At 54.5% G+C, this 25127-nt stretch overlaps 1 protein-coding gene across 5 annotated transcripts in view; it reads left to right on the forward strand.

Moving 5' to 3' along the window:
* The window catches only part of MYO1C (myosin IC), a 47257-nt gene extending 22989 nt beyond the window's left edge, over positions 1-24268 (forward strand). For 3 of the 5 annotated variants that reach the window (XM_060268421.2, XM_088658151.1, XM_060268426.2), the window contains exons 2-32: positions 8038-8196; positions 9208-9323; positions 10666-10864; positions 11242-11322; positions 11865-12044; positions 12209-12307; positions 12424-12537; positions 13998-14069; positions 14225-14344; positions 14589-14674; positions 15050-15155; positions 15414-15494; positions 16248-16339; positions 16563-16657; positions 16785-16831; positions 16928-17008; positions 17105-17210; positions 17539-17656; positions 17809-17922; positions 17990-18066; positions 18218-18286; positions 18877-18961; positions 19110-19269; positions 20187-20270; positions 20400-20493; positions 20582-20637; positions 20827-20962; positions 21355-21425; positions 21609-21706; positions 22345-22444; positions 22733-24268. In XM_060268421.2, the coding sequence (XP_060124404.1) occupies positions 8038-8196; positions 9208-9323; positions 10666-10864; positions 11242-11322; positions 11865-12044; positions 12209-12307; positions 12424-12537; positions 13998-14069; positions 14225-14344; positions 14589-14674; positions 15050-15155; positions 15414-15494; positions 16248-16339; positions 16563-16657; positions 16785-16831; positions 16928-17008; positions 17105-17210; positions 17539-17656; positions 17809-17922; positions 17990-18066; positions 18218-18286; positions 18877-18961; positions 19110-19269; positions 20187-20270; positions 20400-20493; positions 20582-20637; positions 20827-20962; positions 21355-21425; positions 21609-21706; positions 22345-22444; positions 22733-22759 (3123 nt within the window). In that variant the 3' untranslated portion in view covers positions 22760-24268. Of the gene's footprint in view, positions 1-2184; positions 2516-3014; positions 3131-8037; positions 8197-9207; positions 9324-10665; positions 10865-11241; positions 11323-11864; positions 12045-12208; positions 12308-12423; positions 12538-13997; positions 14070-14224; positions 14345-14588; positions 14675-15049; positions 15156-15413; positions 15495-16247; positions 16340-16562; positions 16658-16784; positions 16832-16927; positions 17009-17104; positions 17211-17538; positions 17657-17808; positions 17923-17989; positions 18067-18217; positions 18287-18876; positions 18962-19109; positions 19270-20186; positions 20271-20399; positions 20494-20581; positions 20638-20826; positions 20963-21354; positions 21426-21608; positions 21707-22344; positions 22445-22732 lie in introns of those variants that run through there. The other 2 variants (XM_060268423.2, XM_060268424.2) reach the window with 2 other exon arrangements.
* The last annotated feature ends 859 nt before the right edge of the window (positions 24269-25127 follow it).

The raw sequence follows: 25127 nt of genomic DNA on the forward strand, positions 1-25127 counted from the left end.
GGGGGTGGCGAGGGGGATCAAGGCATTACAACAAACAACAAAGCAGGGTCCTGTGCAAGGGGCACCAGTGTGGCATTTTATTCCGCATGGCCTCTGGACCCCACCCTGAGGGCCTTTTGGCACCAGATAATAATAATAAGGCTGGACCATAAAGAAGGCTGATCGCCAAAGAATTGATGCTTTTGAATTATGGTGCTGGAGGAGACTCTTGAGAGTCCCATGGACTGCAAGAAGATCAAACCTCTCCATTCTGAAGGAAATCAGCCCTGAGTGCTCCCTGGAAGGACAGATCGTGAAGCTGAGGCTCCAATACTTTGGCCACCTCATGAGAAGAGAAGAATCCTTGGAAAAGACCCTGATGTTGGGAAAGAGGAGAAGGGGACGTCAGAGGACGAGATGGTTGGACAGTGTTCTCGAAGCTACCAACATGAGTTTGACCAAACTGCGGGAGGCAGTGGAAGACAGGAGTGCCTGGCGTGCGCTGGTCCATGGGGTCACGAAGAGTCGGACACGACTGATCGATTCAACAACAATAATAAAATAATAATAAATAAACCTTTATTGTCACTACACCACCTGTTTGTGGTGAAATTAAACAAGCCCCCCCCCTTCCACTCAGTCTTGTTCGCACTCTGTGTGCTTGTCAGAAGTCAGTTGCACCACTATTCCCCCCCCATTCAGCAGCCCAACAGCCCACGGATAAAAACTGTTATTTTACCTGTTGGTGCGGCTGACTATACTTCTTTGTCTCCTGCGATGTCATCTAGCGACCTCGGGGCCTATGATATCATGTGCTACGGTATATTCACCACCCTCTGTAGGGACTTCCTGTCCGTGCCTGTCAAAGCAGCATCCCACACTGTAATACAGATGCTGGGCATCACTGTTGTATAGAGAAACTACCCACAGGCCACAGGGAAATGGGGAGCTGAGAGCCAGCGGACCCCTTTGGCCTGTTTGGGGTGCTTCTTCCAAAGCTCCCTGCGGAGAGACACTCTGCCTCCACTCCCTGCCTGTACCTGGGAGGGAGGCCCAGGGTGACGGGCTCCTGCTCAGCCTCCTGGGGGCTGCCTGGCTGCCTTCGGCTGTCCCACCCCTCCCCTCCCCTCCCTTGTGGCCTCCGTTTCTCAAGCAGCTGTGGGGTTAGGATACAAAAGGCTCATCCTGCCAAAGCGGGGGGGGGGGATGGGACCAGTTGATCGATTGATCTCTCAGGTGTGAGTGTGGCAATCCTGAGTCGGGACAGACAGACAGGCGAGGATCCCAATTCCCTTCTGTCCCTTCTGAATCCTTCCCTTTGTGGCCTGCAACATGAGATGCTTGGCTGGTGATGCAGCTGGCAGAGCCCCACCCCCTTGCCAAGCCCAGGGAGAGATTCCACCTGCCCCCTTCCAGGCCTGCTGGGAAACAGGTGCTTATCAGCTGAGTAGAGCAAGTCTGGCCAGGAAGGCCGGGATCTGACCACTGCCAAGGGGAGCCATGCAGCTGTCCCCCCCCCCGGCAAAGAAGAGACTGCTGAAGAAGACCCCCTCAGTTGCCTTTGCTGCCCTGGCCCCCACCCACCCACTGTTTCCCAGAGGCTTGGCCATGTGGAGATCCAGAGGAGGTTGGGCAATGTGAGGGTGCAGCAGAAGAACCAGGACAGCCCCCCACCTGGAAGCCCCCATGCCAATCCTGTTGGCAGGGTGGGCCCCAGATCTCCCCCAACCTCTGATACTTTGTGTGTGGGGGGCTCACCGGGTGCTGTTGCCTAGAGGGCCAAGATGCAGGAAAGTGTGTGCAGGACATTGTGGACTTTGGGGGAAGAAGGCGGCAAAGGGTCAATCGTTGACTTTCGGTGGGTTTGGTGTGTTGCCTCACAGAAGTCTTCAAAATGCACCAGGCACGTTTTGCTCCTGCTGCGGGTCAGTTTGCGACTATGTGGAGATTTCTGGGTGCCCAGAATTCAAGGTGCCAATTAGCCCCTAGCTTATATATTTGCGTTTCTCCCACTGCCCCGTGGATGTGGCCCGGTGGCCGCCTGCTCCTCCCTCCTGGGCTACCTTGGCTGGGCATCTCTCCATTGCCGTCGTCCTCTGGGAGCCAAGCTGGGCCCGCCATCCTCCCTCCCTCCCTCCCTCCCTCCCTCCCTCCCCCCCCTCCTTGTGGCTTTTGATGAGGAGTGCTGGGCTCGGGCCCAACTTCCTCAGCCACTTGGATTCCTTTTCTCTCCCTCTTGCCTGCTGAGAGGGAACTATTCATCCAAGGCAGCCGGCAGAGGCTTTTGCTGCAGCTTGTGATTTAGGGTGTGCCCACTCGCCTGCCCGCCTGCCTCTGCTGCCCATTGCTCACCGTGGAGCCAGGATCTGGGCTGCTGCTGCTGCTGGCGATGAAGGAAAGCCTTCTGGAGAGCCCAGGGCGATGCTGCCCGGAGGGGAGAGGCAACAGAGAGTAGAGGCAACATCCTTTGGATCCCTGCTTTGAGAACCAAGGCCCGTGACACTGGCGAGGGGCAGCCATGAAGTTCAGGGCTGTGGTAAGGCTTTTCTGCGGTGGGGAGAGGAGGGGCAGGAAAATCCTCCATGGGTCTCCTGGGGGTTGATCCTGGCCTCCAGCTGATGTCCCTCCCTGTGGCCCTGTCCTGCAGGGGCAGACCTGGACTTGGGAGGAGGTGGGGGGGGTGTCAGTGTGGCCACAAAGCTCTGGAGGTTTTCTCTGTGGGGTTTCTGGATCTGGTGTGGGGAGGGAGCCTATTTCTTGGAGGGACTAGGACAGTGATGGTGAACCTATGACACGCGTGTCAGATGTGACATGCAGAGCCCTCACTGCTGGCACACGCCCCATCGGCCCATTTGCGCTGTTTTTGTTTTTGTTTCCCTCCCCCCATTTGTTCTCCTGCTCCTCCTACAGCTTGTCTCCACTAGAGCTTGTCTCTGCTACAGCTTGTCTCCACTGTTAAAACCCGGATCCTTTGTTGTTGTTGTTGCTGGTAGCCAGAGATTGGTTTTTTTAACCCTTTCTGTGATGTTTTTTCAGGCGCTTTGGCAGACTATGATTGGGTGTAACAGCGTTCATTTTTTAACCCGTTCTGTGCTGGGTTTTTTGGCGCTTTGGCAGACTATGTCGGTGCTGCGTGTTAGTTCCAGTGAAGGTATTATTTGTCATTTATTTCTGTTCTCTCCCCCGCCCATAAAGCACAGCAGCTTTGGGGCATACCCCCCCCAAAAAAACCTCCAAAACTTTGGTCAGCAGCTCCCCCCAAAAAGCTCAACAACTCTGGGCACTTTGTGATAAATAAGGGGTTTTTGGTTTGGTTTGGTTAAATGATTAGTTTTTGGTTTATTAAATACAGTTATATATTACAATTATACATTTTTTCCCTCAAAGTGACACACCACCTGAGTAATGCTCGGTTTTTTGGCAAATTTTGACACACCAAGCTCAAAAGGTTGCCCATCACTGGACTAGGACATGGGGAGGGGAGCCCACAAGCAGTGATGCTCTGGAGTTGGTCGTCCCGTCCCTGTCCCTCCCCCCCCCCGGCAGTCCTGCAGTGACCCAGGAAAGCTAGGCCTGATGTGCCTCAAGGGCCCCTCCTGGGTGAACTGGCGTGGAGGGGGAGCCTTCGTCATCCTCAGGTGACCCCCCTCTCCATCCTGGGCCATGATGGCTTTTGAAGGAGAGGAGAGACTGCTTCAGGCAATGATCCTGCCTCAGCTTTCCTTATCATAGGAGCCTTGTCGGCCGGCCAGCCTCCCTCGAAGGAAGAGCGTTGCTGCCACCGCCCTTACAAACAGGGCTGAGCCATTTGTTCAGCTGCAGCCCCTGGGATGGTTCTGGCTTGCCCTGTCTCCTTGCTCTGTGTGTGTTGCAAGTGGGGGGGGGGAGGTATTGTGAATCCACGTGAAACAGTCAAAAAAGCCTTCCAAAGGGTGTTGAAGGAGGCCCCTCTGGTGGCACTTGGGCCTCTCACCTTCAGGTGCCTTTGGGGGGCTGAGCGACACCCACAGCCCCCCTCCTAAGTCCCAGCCCGAGGGGCAGGGCAGCAACACAAGGGAAGTTGGAAGCAGAAGCGCCCGCGAGTCAGTGGGGAAGCTGGCCTGGAGAAACCCCGCTGGTGGTGACTTTCCTCTGTGGGACATGTTGCTCTTGGCCTGGGCTTGTGCACCAGGAGGAAGTCGACTCATGAAACATGCTCAGTCTTGCAGTTGGAAGGGGAGCTTTGCCTAGTGGGCGGCCAGAGCAACAAGCAACCTTTGCAGCCAAGCAAGGAGGGAGGGAGCAGGGTGGCCCAGGTGCCTTGGCTGGGCTCCCTGGCTGCCCACCTGCCCTCTTGGCACCTGGCCTGGATGCTAGCCTGCCCCAGCCAGGCAAGAGTGACGTGGGGCCTCTTTGCCAGCCAGGGCAGGGACCCCCTGGGGCAATGGTGCCACTGCCATGCCCCGTGAAACTCCTGGCAGCTGAGGAGGGGGTGCCTGCGTCTGCCTGGGTGAGGGAGGGACCCTGTAGAGATTTCAAAAGGCCAGTGAACAGTTTGACTGGAGCTGTGGAGCTGGCCAGCCCATCTGCTGAAGGGGGTGTTTTCTGGAGTGTGGGGAGAAGCTCAGCCTCCTCCATCTCTGTTGTCAATTCTGCCTCTGGAGGAAATTGCCTTTGGGGTTGGTGGAAAGCAGGATCCCTTTCTATGGGGTGTGTGGAAAGGGGTCCCTGTTGGGGAGCAAGACACAGGCAAGCTCTCCTCTGCCCGGCATCGCTGCTTGTGGTCCAGCAGAGGCAGGGAGGGAAATTCCTGAGGCTGCAGCAGCCTGAACTTCTTCTCTATATGCCCAAGTTCCTTCTACTTTGGAAAGGGAAACCCTGTGTGTGTGTGTGTGTGTGTGTGTGTCCAAGAGGCAGGCCTTCCTTCCTTCCTTCCTTCCTTCCTTCCTTCCTTCCTTCCTTCCTTCCTTCCTTCCTTCCTTCCTTCCTTCCTTCCTTCCTTCCTTCCTTCCTTCCCTCCCTCCCTCCCTCCCTCCCTCCCTCCCTCCCTCCCTCCCTCCCTCCCTCCCTCCCCATATCTCTCCATTCCACCCCAACAAAATAATGTGTCCTTGGGCCTCAATGTTCTGCCTCCGATGATTGGAATGTTTATAATTCTTGTTTGAATAAATACTGCAGAATTTACACTTGTTTGCTTCAGAAAGACGCCTAACGGTACTATTTTTAAATGTTAGGTTTATTTGCTTTTACCCAATCCAAGATGCAAGAAAAGCATGTAAGATCCTGGCACAAAATGTGTGTGTGAGAGAGGGGGGGGGGGAAACAGTGAACATGTCTGCATGTTTAGCACCAAAATTGCTCCTGCTTTACCTCCAAATATTACCAGGCAGTCAAAAAACCACCCTGCCTGTGTTGCACTTCCCCTATTTATTTATTTATTTTCTGCAAGATTTTTTATTAATTTTTCAAAATATCTTAAACACAGTACAGCTTGACAATATTATTCTCCTTTAAATCTATATCTTATCCTAATTAACTTCCCTCCACCCCTCTTCTGGCTTCTCTACATTACTCTTACTTAAGCGTATTTACTATATATACATTCTATAAATATCTATAATTCCTTAATAAATTTTTGTATTATAATAAGGCATGTATGTTTAAAGTATATTACAGCATTACATCTTATAATCTCCGATTCCCCTATCTAGCACTTCCCTCCTGTGGGCAGAGGCTCAGGACCTTCAGTAATAATAATAATAATAATAATAATAATAATAATAATAATAATAATTTATTATTTATACCCCGTCCATCTGGCCGGGTTCCCCCAGCCACTCTGGGCGGCTTCCAACAAAACAGTAAAATACAGAAATCCATCAAACATTAAAAGCTTCCCTAAACAGGGCTGCCTTGAGATACCTTCTAAAGGTCTGGTAATTGTTGTTCTCTTTGACCTCTAGTGGGAGGGCATTCCACAGGGTGGGCGCCGCTACCGAGAAGGCCCTCTGCCTGGTTCCCTGTAACTTGGCTTCTCGTGGCGAGGGAACTGCCAGAAGACCCTCGGCGCTGGACCTCAGTGTCTGGGCAGAACAATGGGCATGGGCAGGTTCAGTCCCGTCTGCAGAGAAGCTGCAGGTGGACCAGCCATGCCAGCCCCGTGTCCCCAGAGGAAGGGCAGGCTGCCCACTCCCAGCACAGCCATGGGGCATTTGCCTCCCCCTCCGCATCCCAGGGAAGGCAGCCAGCCAGTGCAGAGCTGGCCAAGGGGGTTGCCTGCCAGGGATGAGCCTTCAGGATTTATGTGGGATTTATGTGGGGGTGAGGGTCCCGTGTGGGTCCTGTTTCTCCCCTTCTCACCCTCCTTCCACCTCCCATGGGGTGGGCATCACTGTGGCTCTGTCTCCCTTGGTTTGCGGTGAGGAGTTATCTGGGTGTGCCAGTCCCTTTGGGCCCCCAGGGCAAATGCTCTATGGCTGTGGTGTTCAGTGGTGAGAGCACCAGAGGCAGGCTAAACATTTCCCCAGCAGCACAGGCCCTTGGGAGGTAGTGCCCTCTCCTCCAGGGTTCAAAATTCCCCAGGTGCGTTTTGCTACTGGTGCAGGTCCCATTGTGATTGTGTGGCGATTTCTAGGTGCCAGGTTGGCAAGCACAGCTTAAAAGCCTCTGCCTTAATCCATAGTTTCCCCTGTGTGTGTTTCTCTTCCTTGCATAGTGGGATTAGTGAAGTGTTGTAAGAACAAGTACAATCTGGCAGTGCAGAGTTGAGATCATAGGATCGTAGAATTGTAGCGCTGGGAGGGACTCTGGGGGTCATCTAGTCCAACCCCCTGGTGAGCAGACTGTGGTGACCGTAACCCAGATTCAAGGTACCATTTGGCGCCTAGGTCATATATCACACTGCTGTCCTCCCCCATAGTCACCACTTTGTTCCCCAACTATACCTGTGGCACTGGGGAGACCGGAGTGGGGGGGGCAGGACGGTGGGCTTCACTCAGAGGTCTCCGTGTCCAGCTTGGATGTGACCTCCTGCTGCTGCTTTCCCCTCCTTGGCCAGCCAGTGTTTGGAGGAAGACCTCAGGGCTCCCTTTGCTGCTGGTGCTGAGGGTGGTGGAGTTCTTTGGGGGGGGGCTGGCTAGTGCCAGGAGCCCCTGCAGGAATGGGGAGGAGAAGAGAGAGAGAGAGAGAGAGAGAGAGAGAGAGATGCTCAACTGTCTCTGAGGCATCTGCCTTTCTCTCCCCACTCTGCCCCCCCAAACTCCAGGTCTCACCCCCTGGCTTACCCCCCCCCCTTGAAAGAGCCCCTCCCAGTAGCAAAGCAGGGGAAGTGGCAGGGAGAGGTGAAGAGGGAGGCTTGCGGAGGGCAGGTGTGCCTCCTTTCTCCCTGTCCCCTCCTGGGGATTTGCTAGGGGAGGAAATGTTCCTGTTGGCATGGAAAGTTTCCTCCGGGGCGGGGGCAGGGGGGGGCTCTGTGCAGTGCTGGGGAGAGGCCGGCAGGCTGACTCTGCTGCACTCCCAGCAAGCGAAGGACGTGGGGACGCTGCGTTCCCTCTCACCCCTGCCATGAACGTGGAGGGCTTGTTGACCCAGATCCAGCAGAAGAGGTCTCTCATCCCCATGGGGTTCCACCTGGCCAACCATGAGGTGAGCCCCCATGGCATGCGCAGGACCTGGAGGCCTGGACGGGATGCCAGTGGATTGTGGGGGTTGGGGTTGGGAAGAGCCGCTCCCTTCTGCCTCGCAGACTTCCTGGGAAGGATCCTGATTTGCATTGCTGTTTGTGGCTTCAGGGAGCTGGACTCCTTTACTGAGTCTAGGAGATGTTAAAACTCTGGTAGTGAACCAGCTGAGGGGCGTTGGCTGGGCTGGAGTGGGGCATGTGGACTTCTGCTGGTGGGTTGGGGACTTCTGTCCCCTCCTTGTTGTGGAGATGCCTCTCCCTGAACCCCGCCAGCCCCTCCTCTGGTCTCCATCCTTTGGCCCTTCCTTGACAGCCAGCCCAGGCACGACGAGGCTTCCCTCCCTCCCTGTCCACCTCTAGCCGCCTGGCTCAGCCTCCCCTCTTGTTGCTCCTCGCAGCCTGTCGGCAGTGACGGGATCCGGCTAGCAGCCATGGAGAGCGCCCTGACGGCTCGCGACCGCGTGGGAGTCCAGGACTTTGTCTTGCTGGAGAACTTCACCAGCGAAGCGGCTTTCATCGAGAATCTGCGCAAGCGGTTCAAGGAGAACCTCATCTACGTGAGTGGAGCCGGAGCGGGTGGGGCAGCCCCCTTCATCCAGCAGCTTCCTCTTTCCCCGTGGTGCTATGCTGCTCTGCCCAGAGCCCCTCTGCTTGGGTGCTGGGACCCAGCAGGGCGGTCTCACTGCAGGTTCTGGAGCAGACGGTCCAGGATGCCAGGCTGGGGTGGGGCCTGAGGTGCAGCTGCTCTCAGCCCCACAGGCAAACATATTGAGGGATGCAAACCATTCTGCCCCCCCCTCCAGTTTCTCATGACATCCAGTAATAATCCCCTGAGAAAGCCTCCCCTCCTAAGCTGAAAGCAAAGTTGTTTGAGGGATGCAGGGAACATTTCCTGGAGGAATATTTCAAGGCAACAAAGAAGAGTGTCACTATGAGGGATCACCAGGTGTTCTGAGATGCAACTGCCACATCCCAGAGGCTTCTCTCTCTCTCTCTCTCCCTCCCTCTCCCTCTCTCCCTCTCCCTCTCTCCCTCTCCCCCTCTCTCTCTCTCTCCCTCTCCCTCTCCCCCTCTCTCTCTCCCTCTCTCCATCTCCCTCTCCCTCTCTCTCTCTCCCTCTCTCCCTCTCCCTCTCCCTCCCCCCCCCTCTCTCTCTCCCTCTCCCTCTCCCCCTCTCTCTCTCCCTCTCTCCATCTCCCTCTCCCTCTCTCTCTCTCCCTCTCTCCCTCTCCCTCTCCCTCCCCCCCCTCTCTCTCTCCCTCTCCCTCTCCCCCCCTCTCTCTCCCTCTCTCCATCTCCCTCTCCCTCTCTCTCTCTCCCTCTCTCCCTCTCCCTCTCCCTCTCCCCCCCTCTCTCTCTCTCCCTCTCCCTCTCCCTCTCTCTCTCTCCCTCTCTCCCTCTCCCTCTCCCTCCCCCTCCCTCTCCCTCTCCCTCTCCCTCTCCCTCTCCCTCTCCCTCTCTCTCTCTCTCTCTCTCTCTCTCTCTCTCTCTCTCTCTCTCTCTCTTTCTCTCCCTCCCTCTCTCTCTCTCTCTCCCTCCTGACCTCGCCTCCCTCCCTTGCTCTGCAGACGTACATCGGCTCTGTCCTGGTCTCCGTCAATCCCTACAAGGACCTGGAGATCTACAGCAAGCAGCACATGGAGCGCTACCGGGGCGTGAGCTTCTATGAGGTCTCTCCTCACCTGTGGGTAACGCCAGGGGTCAAGCCAGTCCCCCCTCCCCCTCTTGCTTGTCCTGGGCCTCTGGAGCCACAGGCCGCCAGCCACGCCTAAAGGATAGGAAAATTTGTGTGTGTGTGTGTGTGCGCGCGCGCATGAAAGGGCAGAGGGTGGGATTTTCCTGCTCCCTCTGCCCAGCATTTCCCATGTTGCTAAGAGACCAGGAACCCGCCAGAGTATCTTTGTTTGCATAGCTGGGTGAACACTCCGCATTTAGAGAAGAGAGCACTGATTCTGAGCACAATTTTGGAGGGTTCGTAAGACAAAACACCCAGCCGCACTGCTTGCAGGGTGTGTGTGTACAAAATATAGGGAGTGCCTTTGCTCCCTCCCACCCCCTTTGCTTTGGGAGATGGGAGGGGGGAAGGAGGGGATATCCCAGGTCACATTCTGCCCCCCTACCCATGTTCCCTGGGATTTGGCCCAACAGAAATGCTGGGGGGGCATGGGGGGTGCTGTCTTTTAGATGGACAGGCTGCCTCCCAACTTCCCACTTGTTGGATCTGCAAGGCTCTTGATCACAAGCTTCAGCCTCCTTGAGATGAGGGAAAGCAAAGAAGGGAGGGGGAGGGCAAAAGAATACTAAATTCGGGATTTATTCTCTCCCAATCCCTATCAAATTTTATTTATTTATTTATTAAAATAGTTTGCTCTCCGTATACCACCCAAAATCATGTTGGGATTTCAGGGCAGCATACAGCAAAAAAGTACAAATTCTCAATTATGAGCCAGCAGACAAAATCCTTGAAACGTTGATGTAGCAGTGGAAAGTGCCTCCCTGAGTGCCAAAACATTTGCTATGTGGGCCCTGGGCAAGTCTCTTTGGGGGTGTCCTTCCCCAGCTGGGGCACCACAGCCAAACAGCCCCTCTTGGCTGCATCATGTCAATCAGATGTTGCCACAGCCTTTCCCTGGCCAGATGGAATCCAACCCTGTAGTTGTCCATATCGCTCTCGACCAGCTTTTACACTTGTTTTACATTTTGTTTTAATGGCAAGGCGTACTGGGTTTACGGTAGACATTTTGGAAATAAAGGAGGAAGGTGCCTGGAGAAAGGGCCTCAGCAGAAGCTCTTTAAGGCACAGGCAGGTGAAAAGAGAAGAAGTAGAAGCAAAACTCTGGCACAGATGAGTGAAGGGTGTGCTTTTACCAAAGCGCCCTGGAAGGTTGGCCGTCCCTGAGGGTGGGGCTGCTGTGCCTCCTCAGCAGGCATCCTTCCCTCACCCCCTGCAGGCCCCGGGAGTGCCGGACGGTGGCGCTGGCCGGGTGGTGATGACTGTGGCCCTTTGCTTCTCTCCTCCTCCTCAGCTACGCCATTGCAGACAATGCCTACCGCTCTCTGCGCACGGAGAGGAAGGACCAGTGCATCCTCATCTCGGGTGAAAGTGGGGCTGGGAAGACGGAAGCCACCAAGAAGGTGCTGCAGTACTACGCCGTCACCTGCCCAGCCAGCGAGCAGGTGGAGACCATCAAGGACCGGCTCCTGCAGTCCAACCCAGTCCTGGAGGTAAGAGCACAAGGCCCAGTTCAGAAGGTGCTGGGGCTGCGGCTGCGCCTTCTCCTCTGTGGCTTTTGGGCCTGGAAGAGAGCTGGACACAACACAGCACAGCCCCTTCTCCCTGGTGGACCTGCCCCATCTTTATGGTCTGCTTTGCGCTGCTGGGTGCCAACACCCATGGGAGCCCATCTGCCAGCCCCTGGCCCAGGATGCCTGTGGGAAGCAGGAGAGGCCCTGCAGTGGTCAGCACTTGGGTCCGAGTTGAGGCCAGCTGGGGGCCAGGCTAGAAAGTCAAGCCAGGCAAGGCCTGCAGTCCGAGGGGCTGTGCCTGAGCCAGAGTCCTTTCCCCATGTCTGGAGATCAGTTGTCCTCTTCTTCCTCTCCAGGCATTTGGAAATGCTAAGACCCTTCGCAACGACAACTCCAGCCGGTTTGGGAAATACATGGATGTCCAGTTCGATTATAAGGTGAGTCCCTAGGAGGGCAAACCAAGTTAGCCTCCTGGTCCGTCCTGCTCTCCCTGCCCTGCCTGGTGATGTCGGGGGCTGAAACTGGACCCTTCTGCATTGCAGTGCACACACGGGCCACCGAAAACCCCCATCTTTTGAGCTGTAGAGGAGTGGGGGGAGCCCCTCTCTCTGTCCTCATGTGGAGCCAGGTTTCCCCCAGCCCCCAAAGCTTTTCATCATGTCCCCTATGGAAAATGCATGCAAGCTTCTCTGAGCCACCCCCTTTTGAGCATCTCTCTTTGGAGAGGAAAGACTGGCCTGTCCCAAAAGGGGTGGGCTCCGGTTTCAGAGATGAGGAGGACAGAGCTTCAGCAGCAGGCCGCTCCCCCCCCCCCCTGTGCGGAAAGGCGGCTCTGTGTGCAGGGCTGCCCCCTGGTGGAGAAACCCTGAGAGCTCTGGCAGCAGCTCCCTCTGCCTGCCCCTCTGCCAAGGGGTCCTGAGCAGCTGGCTGGCTCCCTCTCTGCCCTTGCCAGCCACACCTGCTGCCTTCTTTGCCTTAGGGGGCTCCCATTGGGGGCCACATCCTGAACTACCTCCTTGAGAAGTCGCGGGTGGTGCACCAGAACCACGGCGAGAGGAACTTCCACATCTTCTACCAGCTGCTGGAAGGGGGCGAGGAGGACCTGCTGCGGAGGCTGGGCCTGGAGAAGAGCCCTCACCAGTACCAGTTCCTGGTGAAGGTAAAACACTGCACACACACACCCCTGGCAGAAGCCTTTCTGGGGCCTGCAGTGGGGCTAAGCGGTGGCTGAGGACCGCCTGCCTGTCCATTTTGGGGGCAGCCACTGCATCTCCCCTCTCCGCTGCTGAGGGTCTCCTCCCCACGTTCCCCATCTCTTGCCAGGGCCAGTGTGCCAAAGTCAGCTCCATCAACGACAAGAGTGACTGGAAGGGTGTGCGCAGGGCCCTGTCCGTCATTAACTTCAGCGACAACGAAGTGGAGGTAAGAGGCCCCTTTTGCTCCTGCAGCTGCTGCTGCCTCCCCATGTTTGAGAGGGAGGGGGCTGTGGTGCTCCTCTGCTGGTGACCCTTCCTGGCCCTCCCCTCTTCTCTTCCCAGGACCTCCTGAGCATTGTGGCCAGTGTCTTGCACTTGGGCAACGTCCAGTTTGCTGCTGACGAAGAGGGCAGCTCTCAAGTGACCACAGAGAACCAGATCAAGTACCTGGCCAGGGTGAGTAGCAGAGCTGGCCAAGTGGGCAGGGAGGGGGCAGTGGGAACGGGGTATGGAGAGGAGCGAAATGGGCCTGAGCTGCAGCACTTGGAGGGTTTTTTTTAGGGAGGATGTGTGTGTCATAAAGTCTAGAGAAAGGGTTATATTCTAGAAGGGATCAAAGAAATGAAGGAATCTGAGAGATGGCCAAGTAATGTTGGGGGAATCAACGTCCAGTGAATATGAAGGCAGGCCACAGTTTTATTCCTGCAGCTCTTGGAGTCAGAAGATGGAATGCCAGGGGAAATGACTTTGCAGTACTTGAAAAGTGTGAATAAGGCCTTCAGTATATCTTGGGGGTGAGGATTAGTCACAGCTCTTGGAAGAGAAGAGGCTAAACCGTACCCCAGACTTCCATTCTCCTCTAACATGAGGAGATCACACTTCAAAATGACCTTAACAGATTAGACAACTGGGCCAAATAAGATGAATTTTAACAGGGAGAAATGTAAAGTACTGCACTTGGGGGGGGGGGAATGAAAGGCACAAATACAGGATGGGTGACACCTGGCTTGAGAGCAGTACATGTGAAAAGGATCTAGGAGTCTTGGTAGACCACAAACTTGACATGAGTCAACAGTGTGATGCAGCAGCTAAAAAAGCCAATGCAATTCTGGGCTGCATCAATAGGAGTATAGCATCTAGATCAAGGGAAGTAATAGTACCACTGTATTCTGCTCTGGTCAGACCTCACCTGGAGTACTGTGTCAAGTTCTGGGCACCACAGTTCAAGAAGGATACTGACAAGCTGGAACGTGTCCAGAGGAGGGCAACCAAAATGGTCAAAGGCCTGGAAACGATGCCTTATGAGGAACGGCTTAGGGAGCTGGGTATGTTTAGCCTGGAGAAGAGAAGGTTAAGGGGTGATATGATAGCCATGTTCAAATATATTAAAGGATGTCATATAGAAGAGGGTGAAAGGTTGTTTTCTGCTGCTCCAGAGAAGCGGACACGGAGCAATGGATTCAAACTACAAGAAAGAAGATTCCACCTAAACTTTAGGAAGAACTTCCTGACAGTAAGAGCTGTTCGGCAGTGGAATTTGCTGCCAAGGAGTGTGGTGGAGTCTCCTTCTTTGGAGGTCTTTAAGCAGAGGCTTGACAGGAATGCTTTGTCAGGAATGCTTTGGTGGTGTTTCCTGCTTGGCAGGGGGTTGGACTGGATGGCCCTTGTGGTCTCTTCCAACTCTATGATTCTATGAGAAATAATGACACCCTTTCTCTGATGCTAAGCAGGGGTGGGGCAGGTTGCACCTTCTCTTCTCTCCTGGCTGCATTGGACCCATCAGTCCTCTCCCAGTTTGGGTCTCTGCCTTCCTCCTCCTCCTCCTCCTCCTCCTCCTCCTCCTCCTCCTCTCAGGGCTGAGAAGGACCCTTTTCCTGTGGCTCTTCAGCCATGGCTCTCCTTTTTCTGCCTTGCAGCTCCTGGGGGTTGGAGGGTCTCTGCTTCGAGAGGCTCTGACCCACAAGAAGATCATCGCCAAGGGGGAAGAGGTAAGAGGGTTGGCCGGCTGACTGCCATGGAGGGTGGGGGGAGGCGTCCAGGCCAACCCAGGAGCGTTTCCTGGTGATGGTCACTGGCCATATCCAAGGGAGCTGGTTTGGGTCCGCTGGCCGAAGAGAGGCTGATGGCGGCTCCTTCCTTGCAGCTGGTCAGCCCCCTCAACCTGGAGCAGGCGGCTTATGCACGGGACGCCCTCGCCAAGGCCATCTACGGGCGCACCTTCTCGTGGCTCGTGGGCAAGATCAACAAGTCCCTCGCCTACAAGGTCAGCAGGCTGTTCTCCCCATGATGGCCACTGGGTCATGGGTGCCGCCCTCCATGGAGGAGTCCTTGCTCCAGAAAAGGGGCCCCCAAGGAGCAGGCCTCCTTCTGCAAGGGTGGCTTGGTGGCGGTTCCCAGCATTGGGACAGGAGCAAAGTCCCCATTTTCCAGGCCCCTTGGCAGGGCAGGGGGGCAAGGGGAGGGTGCCCTTCCCAGGGGGGCTCTCACTCCCCTGTGCCTTTTGGCAGGAGACGGAGCGCCTGGGCTGGAGAAGCAGCGCCTCCGTCCTGGGGCTGCTCGACATCTACGGCTTTGAGGTTTTCCAGCACAACAGGTGGGTTTTCCTGGCTCCTGCCCAGGTTGAAGAAGAGGAGGGGCTGCCTGTCTTCCAAGGGGCAAGGGGCCGCCAGGCACATGGCTGGGCTCAGGCTGCTCTCCACCAGGAACCCCCCCCCCCGCCCCCGAGGGTTTGTCTCTGACCTTGTGCTGTGCCACTGAAACTCGGCATCTCGAGTTGTTGCAGGCCAGCATGGCTGTGAGAAGAACCAGCACCAGCAGGGAGGGGGGGGGTCTCACTCTGCCACCCATGACTGTGCCCCCCCCCTTCAGTGGAAGTGGTTGCTTGGGGGTGGGGGGTGGGGATCAGAGTCTGTGCTGGGTCTGCCTCTGCTGGGGCTAAGAGCTCTTTTCTGCCTTCCCTCCCTTGCAGCTTTGAGCAGTTTTGCATCAATTACTGCAATGAAAAGTTGCAGCAGCTCTTCATCGAGCTCACACTGAAATCGGAGCAGGAGGAATACGAGGCCGAGGGAATTGCGGTAAGAGCAGGCAGTGGTGAGGGGGGGGCTCCTCTGCTTTCCCAGCAAGGGAGGGGCTGCCATTTACACCTGAGGAGGCCAACTTACTTAGTCCAGCTGAGTCAGCCCTTTGGCCAGCCGGCCTCTGCTGAGCCCTTGCCCTTTGGATTACTGGCCACGTAAAGCTCTGCTTTTAACTGCCTGGCTGTAAGCAGCCATCACTTCTCCTTTGAAGTGCCTCTCCTCTTTCACTCAGACTCTCTCGCTTCCTTTTTGCAGTGGGAGCCTGTCCAGTACTTCAACAACAAGATCATCTGTGACTTAGTGGAAGAGAAATTCAAAGGCATCATTTCAGTCTTGGTAAGTACTCAAGGATGTTTTGGGGGGAAAAAGGGTGTGAGAAGATTGTGGGCAGAGGGCCTTCTCGGTAGTGGCTCCCTCCCTGTGGAACACCCTCTCTTCAGATGTCAAGGAAATAAACAACTATCTGACTTTTAGAAGACATCTGAAGGCAGCCTTGCACAGGGAAGTTTTTAATGTTTGATGTTTTAGTATGTTTTTATATATGCTGTGTGCCACCGAGAGTGGCTGGGGAAACCTAGCCAGATGGGTGGGGTAAAATTAAAGGTATTATTATTATTATTATTATTATTATTATTATTATTATTATTATTATTATTGCTGCTGCTGCTGCTGTTGTTGGGGGTGGGATAGCATTTCTGTCCTGTCCTTCCCCAAAGGTCCCAGGGCTGCAAAAAGGCAAGATTTTAATTGGTGGAAACAATTTACAATCAAAGGAATAGGGAAGGTTCTGAAAACATACATTGCCTGCCTGCAGCTTCACAAGAGAGGCACCTCTGTTGGTAGGGAGCCCCACAGCACAGGAAATGCCCTCCTGGGCCCCCACCCCCACTGCTCTGCTCTGCTCCCTCCTTTGGGCCCATTAGCCAAGTTGGTCAGTGGGCAGCCTCCTGGGGACCCCTGTAAGCCTCCTCCCCCCCGATCCTATGGAGGCTTCCATCTGCTCTGAAAGGCTCCAGTGATGGTCTTGTGGGGAGAAGGAGGGTGGTGTTGCCTGCTAGACCCCCAAGTCCTTCCATTTCCCCCCTGCAGGATGAGGAGTGCCTGAGGCCTGGAGACGCCACCGACATGACCTTCCTGGTGAAACTGGAGGAGACGATAAAGAACCACCCCCACTTCCTCACGTGAGTCACCTTGGGGGCCAGAGGAGCCTCTCCATCTTCAGCCCAGGACTGGAGGCTCCACTTAGGTTTCAGCACCTTCTTTGAGAACAGAAGCAGCCGATCTGCTCCTGCTACAGGGACCCAATCCCCTCCAGCCCAACCTTGTCCTCTGGGACCCTGAGCCATTGGTTCTGGCTCCCTCACTCCCGTCTTCTGCCCATTTATGGGGTTTCCCTCTCCACAGACACAAGCTGGCAGATGCCAAGACCCGGAAGTCCTTGGGCCGAGAGGAATTCCGCCTGCAGCACTACGCAGGGGACGTCACCTACAGTGTGGCAGGTAGATGGCGGCCATCTCCAGGCCTGTGCCACCCTTCCCAGACAGACGCTGTTTCAGGAGGAAACCCTCCCTACAGCTCCTCCTGGCGGGGTCTTTTATGCTACTGGTTTTGTGCTTCCTTCCCCAGGTTTCCTGGACAAGAACAACGACCTCCTCTTCAGGAACCTCAAAGAGGTGAGTCCCGGCTGGAAGTGGGCCTCTGCCCTGGGCTCCTGGGGTTAAGCCAGGCCCCCTTTGCCCCACCCTGACTCCCTCTCGCTGCCCCCACAGGCCATGTGCAACTCAGAGAACCCCATTGTCAACCAGTGCTTTGACCGGGCGGAGCTGACTGACAAGAAGCGGCCAGAGACAGTAAGAGCCCAAAGAGGGTGGTGGGTGGTTGTCCTCCTGCAAGGCCAGGTGGCCTTGAACCTTTCTTCTGCTCCATTCCTCTCTTCTCTCTTGCAGGCAGTGACACAGTTTAAGAACAGCCTCGCAAAGCTCATGGAAATCCTGATGTCCAAGGACCCCTCCTACATCCGCTGCATCAAGCCCAATGACGCCAAGCAGGCGGGTGGGTCTGAGCCTCTGTCCCTGGTTCCTTCCCAGAGGGCGGGGAGGGTCACCAGCAAAGAGCCGGGTCTGAGGGGATTCTGAGCCTGGGCTGGATTCCCCTCTTTCCAGGTTTTCTCAAAAACTCCCAAGTTATAAGCTCTGGCTGCAGCCTAGGCCTCCTCTGATGCTGCCTGCCTTGCACTGCCCTGTTCTTGAAGGGGGGGGGGAACTGTCTGCTCTGGAAGAATAGCTCCATAGGCACCAAGAGGGCAAGCCGGGCGCTGGGCAGGGCGTGGGCCCAGCTGCCCTTTTTTGCGGGTCACTCCTTCATTCTAATCATTTTCTAGGCCGTTTTGATGAAGTTTTGATCCGGCATCAGGTGAAGTACTTGGGCTTGATGGAGAACCTGCGAGTGCGTCGGGCTGGCTTTGCTTATCGGCGAAAATACGAAGTCTTCCTCCAGAGGTAGCTGTGCATGCAAACCCTTGATCTGCCTGCTTGCTATGCTGGGGCAGCCCCAGTCCCCTCAGAGGAGATGGGCAGCGGGATGGGGCTTTGGGGCTCTGCCTGGCGCTCCCTTGGTCATGTGACCAGGTTGCCATCCCTTCCATGGCCAGGTACAAGTCTCTGTGTCCCGAAACGTGGCCCACCTGGGACGGGAGGCCCCATGATGGCGTGGCTGTGCTTCTGAAACACCTCGGCTACAAGCAGGAGGAGTTCAAGATGGGCAGGTAGGTGGCTGAGCCTGGGGGTGGGGGATAAACCTTCTCTCTCTCTTATGGATAATTTCCTTTCCAGGACAAAAATATTTATTCGTTTTCCCAAGACTCTCTTTGCAACAGAAGACAGCCTGGAGATCCGGAAGCAGAGTCTGGGTGAGTTTGCCCTTCAGGGAGTCTGGGGGCAGGGAATGCCTGGAGCCCTCCGGGGGTCAAGGAAGGCAGGCGCTGGGCCCCAGCAACCTTTAAGGCCATCCAGGGGTGCCCATCTCTGTGCTCAACATGCCTCTTCCCTCCCTGGCTTCAGCCACAAAGCTCCAAGCAGGCTGGAGAGGCTACTACCGGCGGAAGAAGTTTCGGCAGATGAAGCTGTCAGGTAGGAAGCACGACAGCTCTTTGTGTCTCCTCTAGGGGCAGACCCTCCCTTCCCATCCAGGGCAGGAACAGTCATGCTCAAGATGGCACCAGTTAAGCAGCAGGGCTGGTGCTCCAAGCAACCCCTGAGGCCAGCAGGGGGGTGGGCAGGGCAAGGGCCTCCCTTCTCAGGGGCGTTTCTGGGCCCTGCGTTCTGCTTGCTCCAGCAGCCATTTGCAGGGGGGGCGGGAGCGGGGGCGGCTTCTGCGCCTTCCCTCAGGGCACCTCCTGCCACGAGGTGGGAATAGCAAAATGCCCAGAGAGCGAGAGAGTGTGTGTTGGGTAGCCTCCTGCATCTCTGGCAAGGACCCCCCTGGCCACCTCCTGGGGCAGCCTCTTCTCCCACTGAAGAGCCCTTGCCCTTAGGGAGTTTGTCTGCCCACCCTCTGGCCACAACCAGCCAAACCCTTGCAGCTGGTGCCCTCTGGAGCAGTGGAGAAGGAGTGGCCGCCTCTGTGCCAGGCTCCCAAGCTGCCCTTCTCCTGGCTCCTTCCACCATTCCTGCCCCCTCACCAGCACTGTCCCCCGTCTCCCCCTCTTTGCTCCCTCCAGCCATCACTATCCAGTCCTGGTGGCGAGGGAGACTGGGGCGGCGCAAGGCAGCCGAGAAGAAGCGGGCCGTGGAGACCGTCCGGCGGTGCGTCTGGGCTCCCTCTCCCCTTCTCTGGGCCGGGGGAGGGGGTGCACCCTGCCCCTTGCAGGGCTTGTGAGGGGAGGTGGGGGCTGTTGGGGGGGGGAGTGCCTCTCTGCTCTCCTAAGAGGCCTTTCCCTGGGTCTCCCTGCAGGTTCATCAAGGGGTTCATTTACCGGAATTACGCTCGCTGCCCCGAGAACGAATACTTCCTTGACTACATCCGCTACTCCTTCCTGATGAACTTGAAGCGGAACCTGCCCCGGAATGTTCTGGACAAGTCCTGGCCGGTGCCTCCGCCCTCCCTGAGAGAGGTAGCCCCCGAGACAGCACAACGCAGTGGGGTGGGTGGGAGCCTGCCTCGCCCAAGGAGCTCCTCCTGCTGCTGCTGTCCTGGGCCTGGATCCAAGCAGGCCTGCATGTCCCACATCCTGAAGCCTCAACCTTTCTCCATCAGCAGTTGTGGGTGACAGCAAAAGAGTGTCTAGGCCACCATCTCCTGGCTGAATGAGATGCTCTGCTTTTGAATGAACGAACCCAGATCATTGTGATGTGCTTCCCCCTCCTTGCAGTCTGTAGATATTTTCAAATATTAAGCAGTTTATAAATGTATTATTATTAATGTTCCAAAGGGAGTCAGCAAAACAGACTCTGCAACCCAGTCTGGGAATTGTGGGACATTTGGCAGGGAGAGAAGAGGGAAGATTCTAGATGCCAGACACCGCCCCTCCCTCCTCTCCCTCCCTCAGAAGTGACGTATAAGGAGCTGGAGGCCCCGCAACCTGCCCCACAAGTGCCAGGCCCATCTCCTCCTTTCATTCCCAAAGTGTTATTCAGGCAGGCAAAAGCATGAAGTGTGCAGAAAGCTCCTGCTCTGACCTCAAAATATCTAGCTCAGGAGGAGGAGGAAGAGATGGTCCTCTTGCAGGGAGCTTTTGTCTAAGGAAACCTTTAAGTGTGAAGTTGTGCCATTGCCACCACCTCCCATTCAGGCCGCAGGGCTGCCCTGAACCCTGTGCAAATGTCCAGAGGGGGTCCTTAGCAATCCTCTCAGCTTGGGGCCAGTTAAATCTGTGAGCTGGCGTCTGCTTGGGTTCTGAGAGCTTAAAAGCTGACCAAACGCTGCTCCTTCCTCGTATGGTGTGCTGAGGAGCAGGGTGTCTTTGCCCTACTTCTGCCCCTTGGGGTCTCCCTTTCCAGCTGGCATCTGTGTTTGCTCCTTGTCCTTCAGGCATCTCAGCTGCTGAGAGACCTCTGCATGCAGAACATGGTGTGGAGCTACTGCAAGAGAATCAGCCCTGAGTGGAAGCTGCAGGTGGGTAGCGCTGGGGCTGCCTCCTTCCCTGCCTGTCCCACCCCAAGGAGAATGGCTCTCTGTGAGCGGCTTCCAAGTGGCTCCTCCTTTCCCTGGGGAGCGCTGTGACTCCGCCTGTCTCTTCCGCAGCTGGAGCAGAAAGTGGTGGCCAGCGAGATCTTCAAGGGGAAAAAGGACAACTATCCTCAGAGCGTCCCTCGCCTCTTCCTTAACACCCGCCTTGGTGAGTGGGGCTTCTCAGGCTGGCCAGGGGTGGGGCTGCCGTCTCCAGCTAGCTGCTTCCAACTGCCCTTCTTTCCTTTTTGCGGCAGGTAGCGAAGAGATTAATGCCAAAATCCTTCAAGTGCTGGGAAACGAGACGCTCAAGGTAAGTGAGCCACGGAGGCTCTTTGGCCCCGGCTCAGGGGCTCTGAAGGGAGGAGGCTGAGCCGGCCCAGAAGGTCTGGCCGGGGTGGAAGTTGCTGCTCTTCCCTGCTGCCCCCCGTAGCCTCTTGTCTGGAGGCTGCTTCAGGCACTGTGGAAATTTGCTGTTGGGAATTCTCGCTGCTCCTTTCAGTATGCAGTTCCCGTGACCAAGTATGACCGCAAAGGCTACAAGGCCAGAGCACGGCAGCTGCTGCTCACCCAGAATGCAATTCTGCTGGTTGAAGAGGCCAAGGTCAAGCAGCGGATTGACTACGGCAACCTGTCAGGTGCGGAGATGGCGGCCAACAAGCACTTGGCTGGCCTGGAGGCTGGGTGGGGAGAAGCTGCTTTTGGAGCAAGCGTTGCCTGGTCCCCGTTGTTGGGAGCTGTTGTTTGTGACACACGCATGCGGCCAACTCAGAGAACTTTGTTTTCCTCTGAGATTTTAGATGCACTTTCCAGAACCTGGCTGTCTGCTGGCATTGTGAGGCATGTTTGTGGGCCTCTCTCCCCCGCCCAGGTCCCTGACAGAGCTTCCTAGCTTGGAGCTCTGGAGGTGGCAAGAGGGGCCTGTTCTGCCTAGAGGGCTGGAGCTGCCAGTGTTGCCACAGAAGATAAAGGTGGCCGTGCCTGGAGAGGCCACTTTGCCAAGCAAAATGGCTGTTTCTTGTCTCAACAGGAATCTCTGTCAGCAGCTTGAGTGACAGCCTCTTTGTTCTCCACGTGATCCGGGAGGATAACAAGCAGAAGGTAGCTTCTCAGCTCTATTAGCTGTGGATTTGGGAGGAGAGGGGATTTGGGAGAGGGACCAGGTACATGCTGGATTTGGGGTTTGGTGGCTCAATCCAGTGATGAGCAGCCAGATTCCCAACAGATTTGTACCTTGTGGGAGTTTGAAAATCTTTCTGAAAGACATTTGGGTTTGTTTTCCAGGGAGATGTGGTGCTACAGAGTGATTTTGTGATTGAGACTCTGACCAAAATTGCTATTTGTGCCAACAAAGTAAACAGTGTGAATATCAATCAGGGCAGGTGAGATTGCTATACTTTTATTTTAAAATGTCTGCCCCACTCTTGATATAAAATAAGCTGAAAGACAGGTGGCCTGTCTGATGTGGGTCCTAGGAGCTACCGCCCTCCTGCTTCTCTGAAGAGTAAAGGCCTCCAGGCCTGTTCCTGCTTTATTAAGGGAAGGGGCAGTCTATAGGTCAAACAGCTTTGCCTGTGTATTTTGTGTTGCTGTGGAAAGCCAGTGCCGCATCAGGCCACTGGGCAAGCTGACAAACAGCCCCAATATCAAATCCCAGCTCTGCTCCAAGCTCACAAGAGGCGAGTCTCTCAGCCTCAGCTTGTTCCTCTTCAGACAGCCATGGCCTGAATTATAGGGATGTTAGGACTGTAAAGAGAATTTACGAGAAGCATGTTGAAGATTGGGTCACTGTACTCGAGAGACAGTACTAGTGACAAGCCTTGTTTGTTGGTTTTGTTTTTAATCCTGCCTTTTATTGTCCAATTACTGTATACCAATTTCCATCTATTAATCCCACCCCTGGGCATGTGACGACATGGATTTGGCATGGCTCAGCTAGGTCCCTGGTTCTGCTTTTGTGCTTTGAGCCAAGATGCCCCAGTAGAGCTGCCCCAACTCTTCTCCTACCCTTTCTCTACAGCATAAAGTTCACCGTTGGGCAAGGCAAAGAGGGCATCATTGATTTCACATCGGGATCCGAACTGCTGGTCGCCAAAGCCAAGAACGGCCATCTTGCGGTCGTAAGTAGCATTGGGCTGGCCAAGCTTGGAGTGCCTCCACCCTTCTGCCCACCCCCCAGGGCTCACTTCATGCGGCTCCTAAGCCAGTCTCTGTGAGGTGTGAGCCTTTATGCAGCTGTTCATGCTGCATCAGGAGCCTCTCATCCGTCTTGGCAAAGCCCTGCCTCAGTTCCTACTCAGCCCTGACCAGGCTCCTTGCCAGCTCACCTTGTTCGGTTTTGAGCAGGAATAGCTGCTTTGGGCTAGCTGTTGCTCTCCTTCCACAGCTGACCTTTGTCTTCCTCTCAGGTGGCTCCTCGTCTGAATTCTCGATGACAAAAGCTGCCCTTCCGCAAGGGACCTCTTCGTTGGACGAAATTCTGTAATCCTGGCTGGACCCTTTCCCTGCCAACCTTTTGGGGGGTGGGGGCTGCTTTGCAGACCTTCTTTGTAGCTACCAAAGACCTGCAGATCCAAAGAATTATCCTCTAATTATGTCCTTTGGTTTCCATCGTACCAGGCAGGAACCTTTTGTCACAGCAGTGGTGGCTGCTCTGTCCCCTGGCTGTGTTCCACCTCAAGGCCAGACCCAGAACAGCAGCAGCAGCAGTGAGAGAACCTGTAGAGCTGCCGGCCAACTAAACGAAATGCCAAATTTTATACTAAAAATATTTTATGAAGATGTTTTCTCCTAGATTTTTTGATGCTTTGTATGAAAATGTAAAAGCCATAATACATGTAATTCTGTTAGTATGCCCTAGCTCATTGTATGGGATGTTTGCACTTTGAAAACTATTTTCTTATTTTTAATTGGAAGAGCTGTGATAGCAATCTATAATTAATGCCCGTCTGCCTTGCCCTGACCTTCTCATTTCCTCAGTTCACTGTTGTGGCATCTTGCATCAAAAACTTGGGCTGCTTTTGCTGCAAGACTAGCAATGCTTGCCCCTCTATCCATTTGTGCTGGGAGGGGCTTCTGGTCCTTCATGGCTATTTGCCTGGAATATCTGTCTGCCCCAGGCCTTATTGCAGCCAGCTTAGTTGGGACAGTTGGCAATGATGGTTTCCTTCCCCCACATGCTACCTCTGGGGTTTCTCCCCCTGTAAGTTACTGCCCTCCCCGCTATGAACTTTCATCCTGTCTACCCCCAGCCTTTGCAGGGTATTTTATCATGAAGTGACAAGCATGGAAACAAAACCAGAGCTTCTTAAATGCCTTTTCAATAAAGTGGAGTTTTAAGAATGCAGAGGTGCTTAATTTAGGCTCTACAGTGTTTGGCTGCTACAGTGGGAACCCCTGGGTTTTGGAAGCAAAAGTATTTTTTTTTACCACCTTTAAGACACTAAACCAACTTTTTGTGAAACAGTTCCATCTCGTGTCCAAATATTGTTTTTAATCTGAATATTCAAATTATATGAAAAGCCCTATTCATTGAGTCAGAATTCTTTTCATTTCTTCATTGCCATGTGGAGGCATGATTTGTCTTTTACAGGACCCACAAAAGTTTGAGCCCTTCTTTAATCAGTAACAGTAGCTGCAGTGCTTTCAAGGACAATTACTCAAGGAAAAACTTCTTAGCGTAAAAATGTGAATAGGAGTTACTTTTGTGGTTGGACTGGACAAGCTTAAAGGCACATTACTGATGGGTAAGATGTAGAACTTGGTGTGCTTGTATCCTTAGCATCCTGCTGCTGCTGCTGCTGACCTTCAGAAGCCAAATTAGATTTTCTTTTCAGACGGGAATAAATGTTGCACCAGGCCTGGAATGCTGTCCATGCTATAGTGTATATAAGATTTAATGCACTATTGCTATATAAATGCCAAATAAATTTTTACTAAAATCATTTTTCTTTGCATTACAAACTAGCTTTAAAGTGCACTGGGACACTGTCTAGGAATGACATGACAGGTGGCAGACTGTGGCTTTAGCTATGGAGATCTCTTAGCCTGGGTCAGATGTAAAAGCTGCAGGGGGAGGTGCATTTGACCTAGCTTTGTCTTTCTTACATTTTGTATCAATGCTTGCATTAATACAAAGTTTGAGAGAAATTACAGCTCAATGGCAGCTACTCAATCACAGCACTGTCAGTTTAAAAGGAGCTGAAATCCAGAGAAGCCACTGGTAGGCAAACTGGAGAGCTGGGATGGATGTGCAGATGCACATCCAGGGGACTTTTTTCCTACCCAGCCTCATCTAATAAAGGAAATGACCCTTGCCACCCCTCAGCTTGTTCCTTCTTCAGAGTTTGGTGATTTTCCTCATCACTGCAGTTTGGGGCTGGGCTGTACTTAGTCCACCTAGCCCAAGGCTGCAGCACCCCCACCCCACCCCTGCAAAACCACCATTACCTTGGCTTTGTGGGCCAGAAGCCCACCACCCCTGAAACACACTATGCCAAATACTCCAGATGGAGAATTACTCTCACCTTACATAAGGCAGCATCCTGTGTGGCTTTAATTGGCCTGGAAAACCCTTTATTTTGTAAAATATATATACCAGTACACAATACAAGTTCAGAGGGTAGAAATTGGGGTGACTTTCACAGATGACCCATTTTGGGATGGACAGTGGTGGCAACTCAAATCTTCCCATTAGTGTGCTCACTTCTTGTTTTAAACTGATAACCAAAAAGTGGCAATGGTCTCTCTTTTCTGGTTTGAGTTTTTGAAAACTGGTCCCATGAAGCAGAATTACCTCTGTGA

The sequence above is a fragment of the Zootoca vivipara genome, chromosome 14, assembly GCF_965207765.1.
Source record: "Zootoca vivipara chromosome 14, rZooViv2.hap1.1, whole genome shotgun sequence".
Taxonomy (NCBI): domain Eukaryota; kingdom Metazoa; phylum Chordata; class Lepidosauria; order Squamata; family Lacertidae; genus Zootoca; species Zootoca vivipara.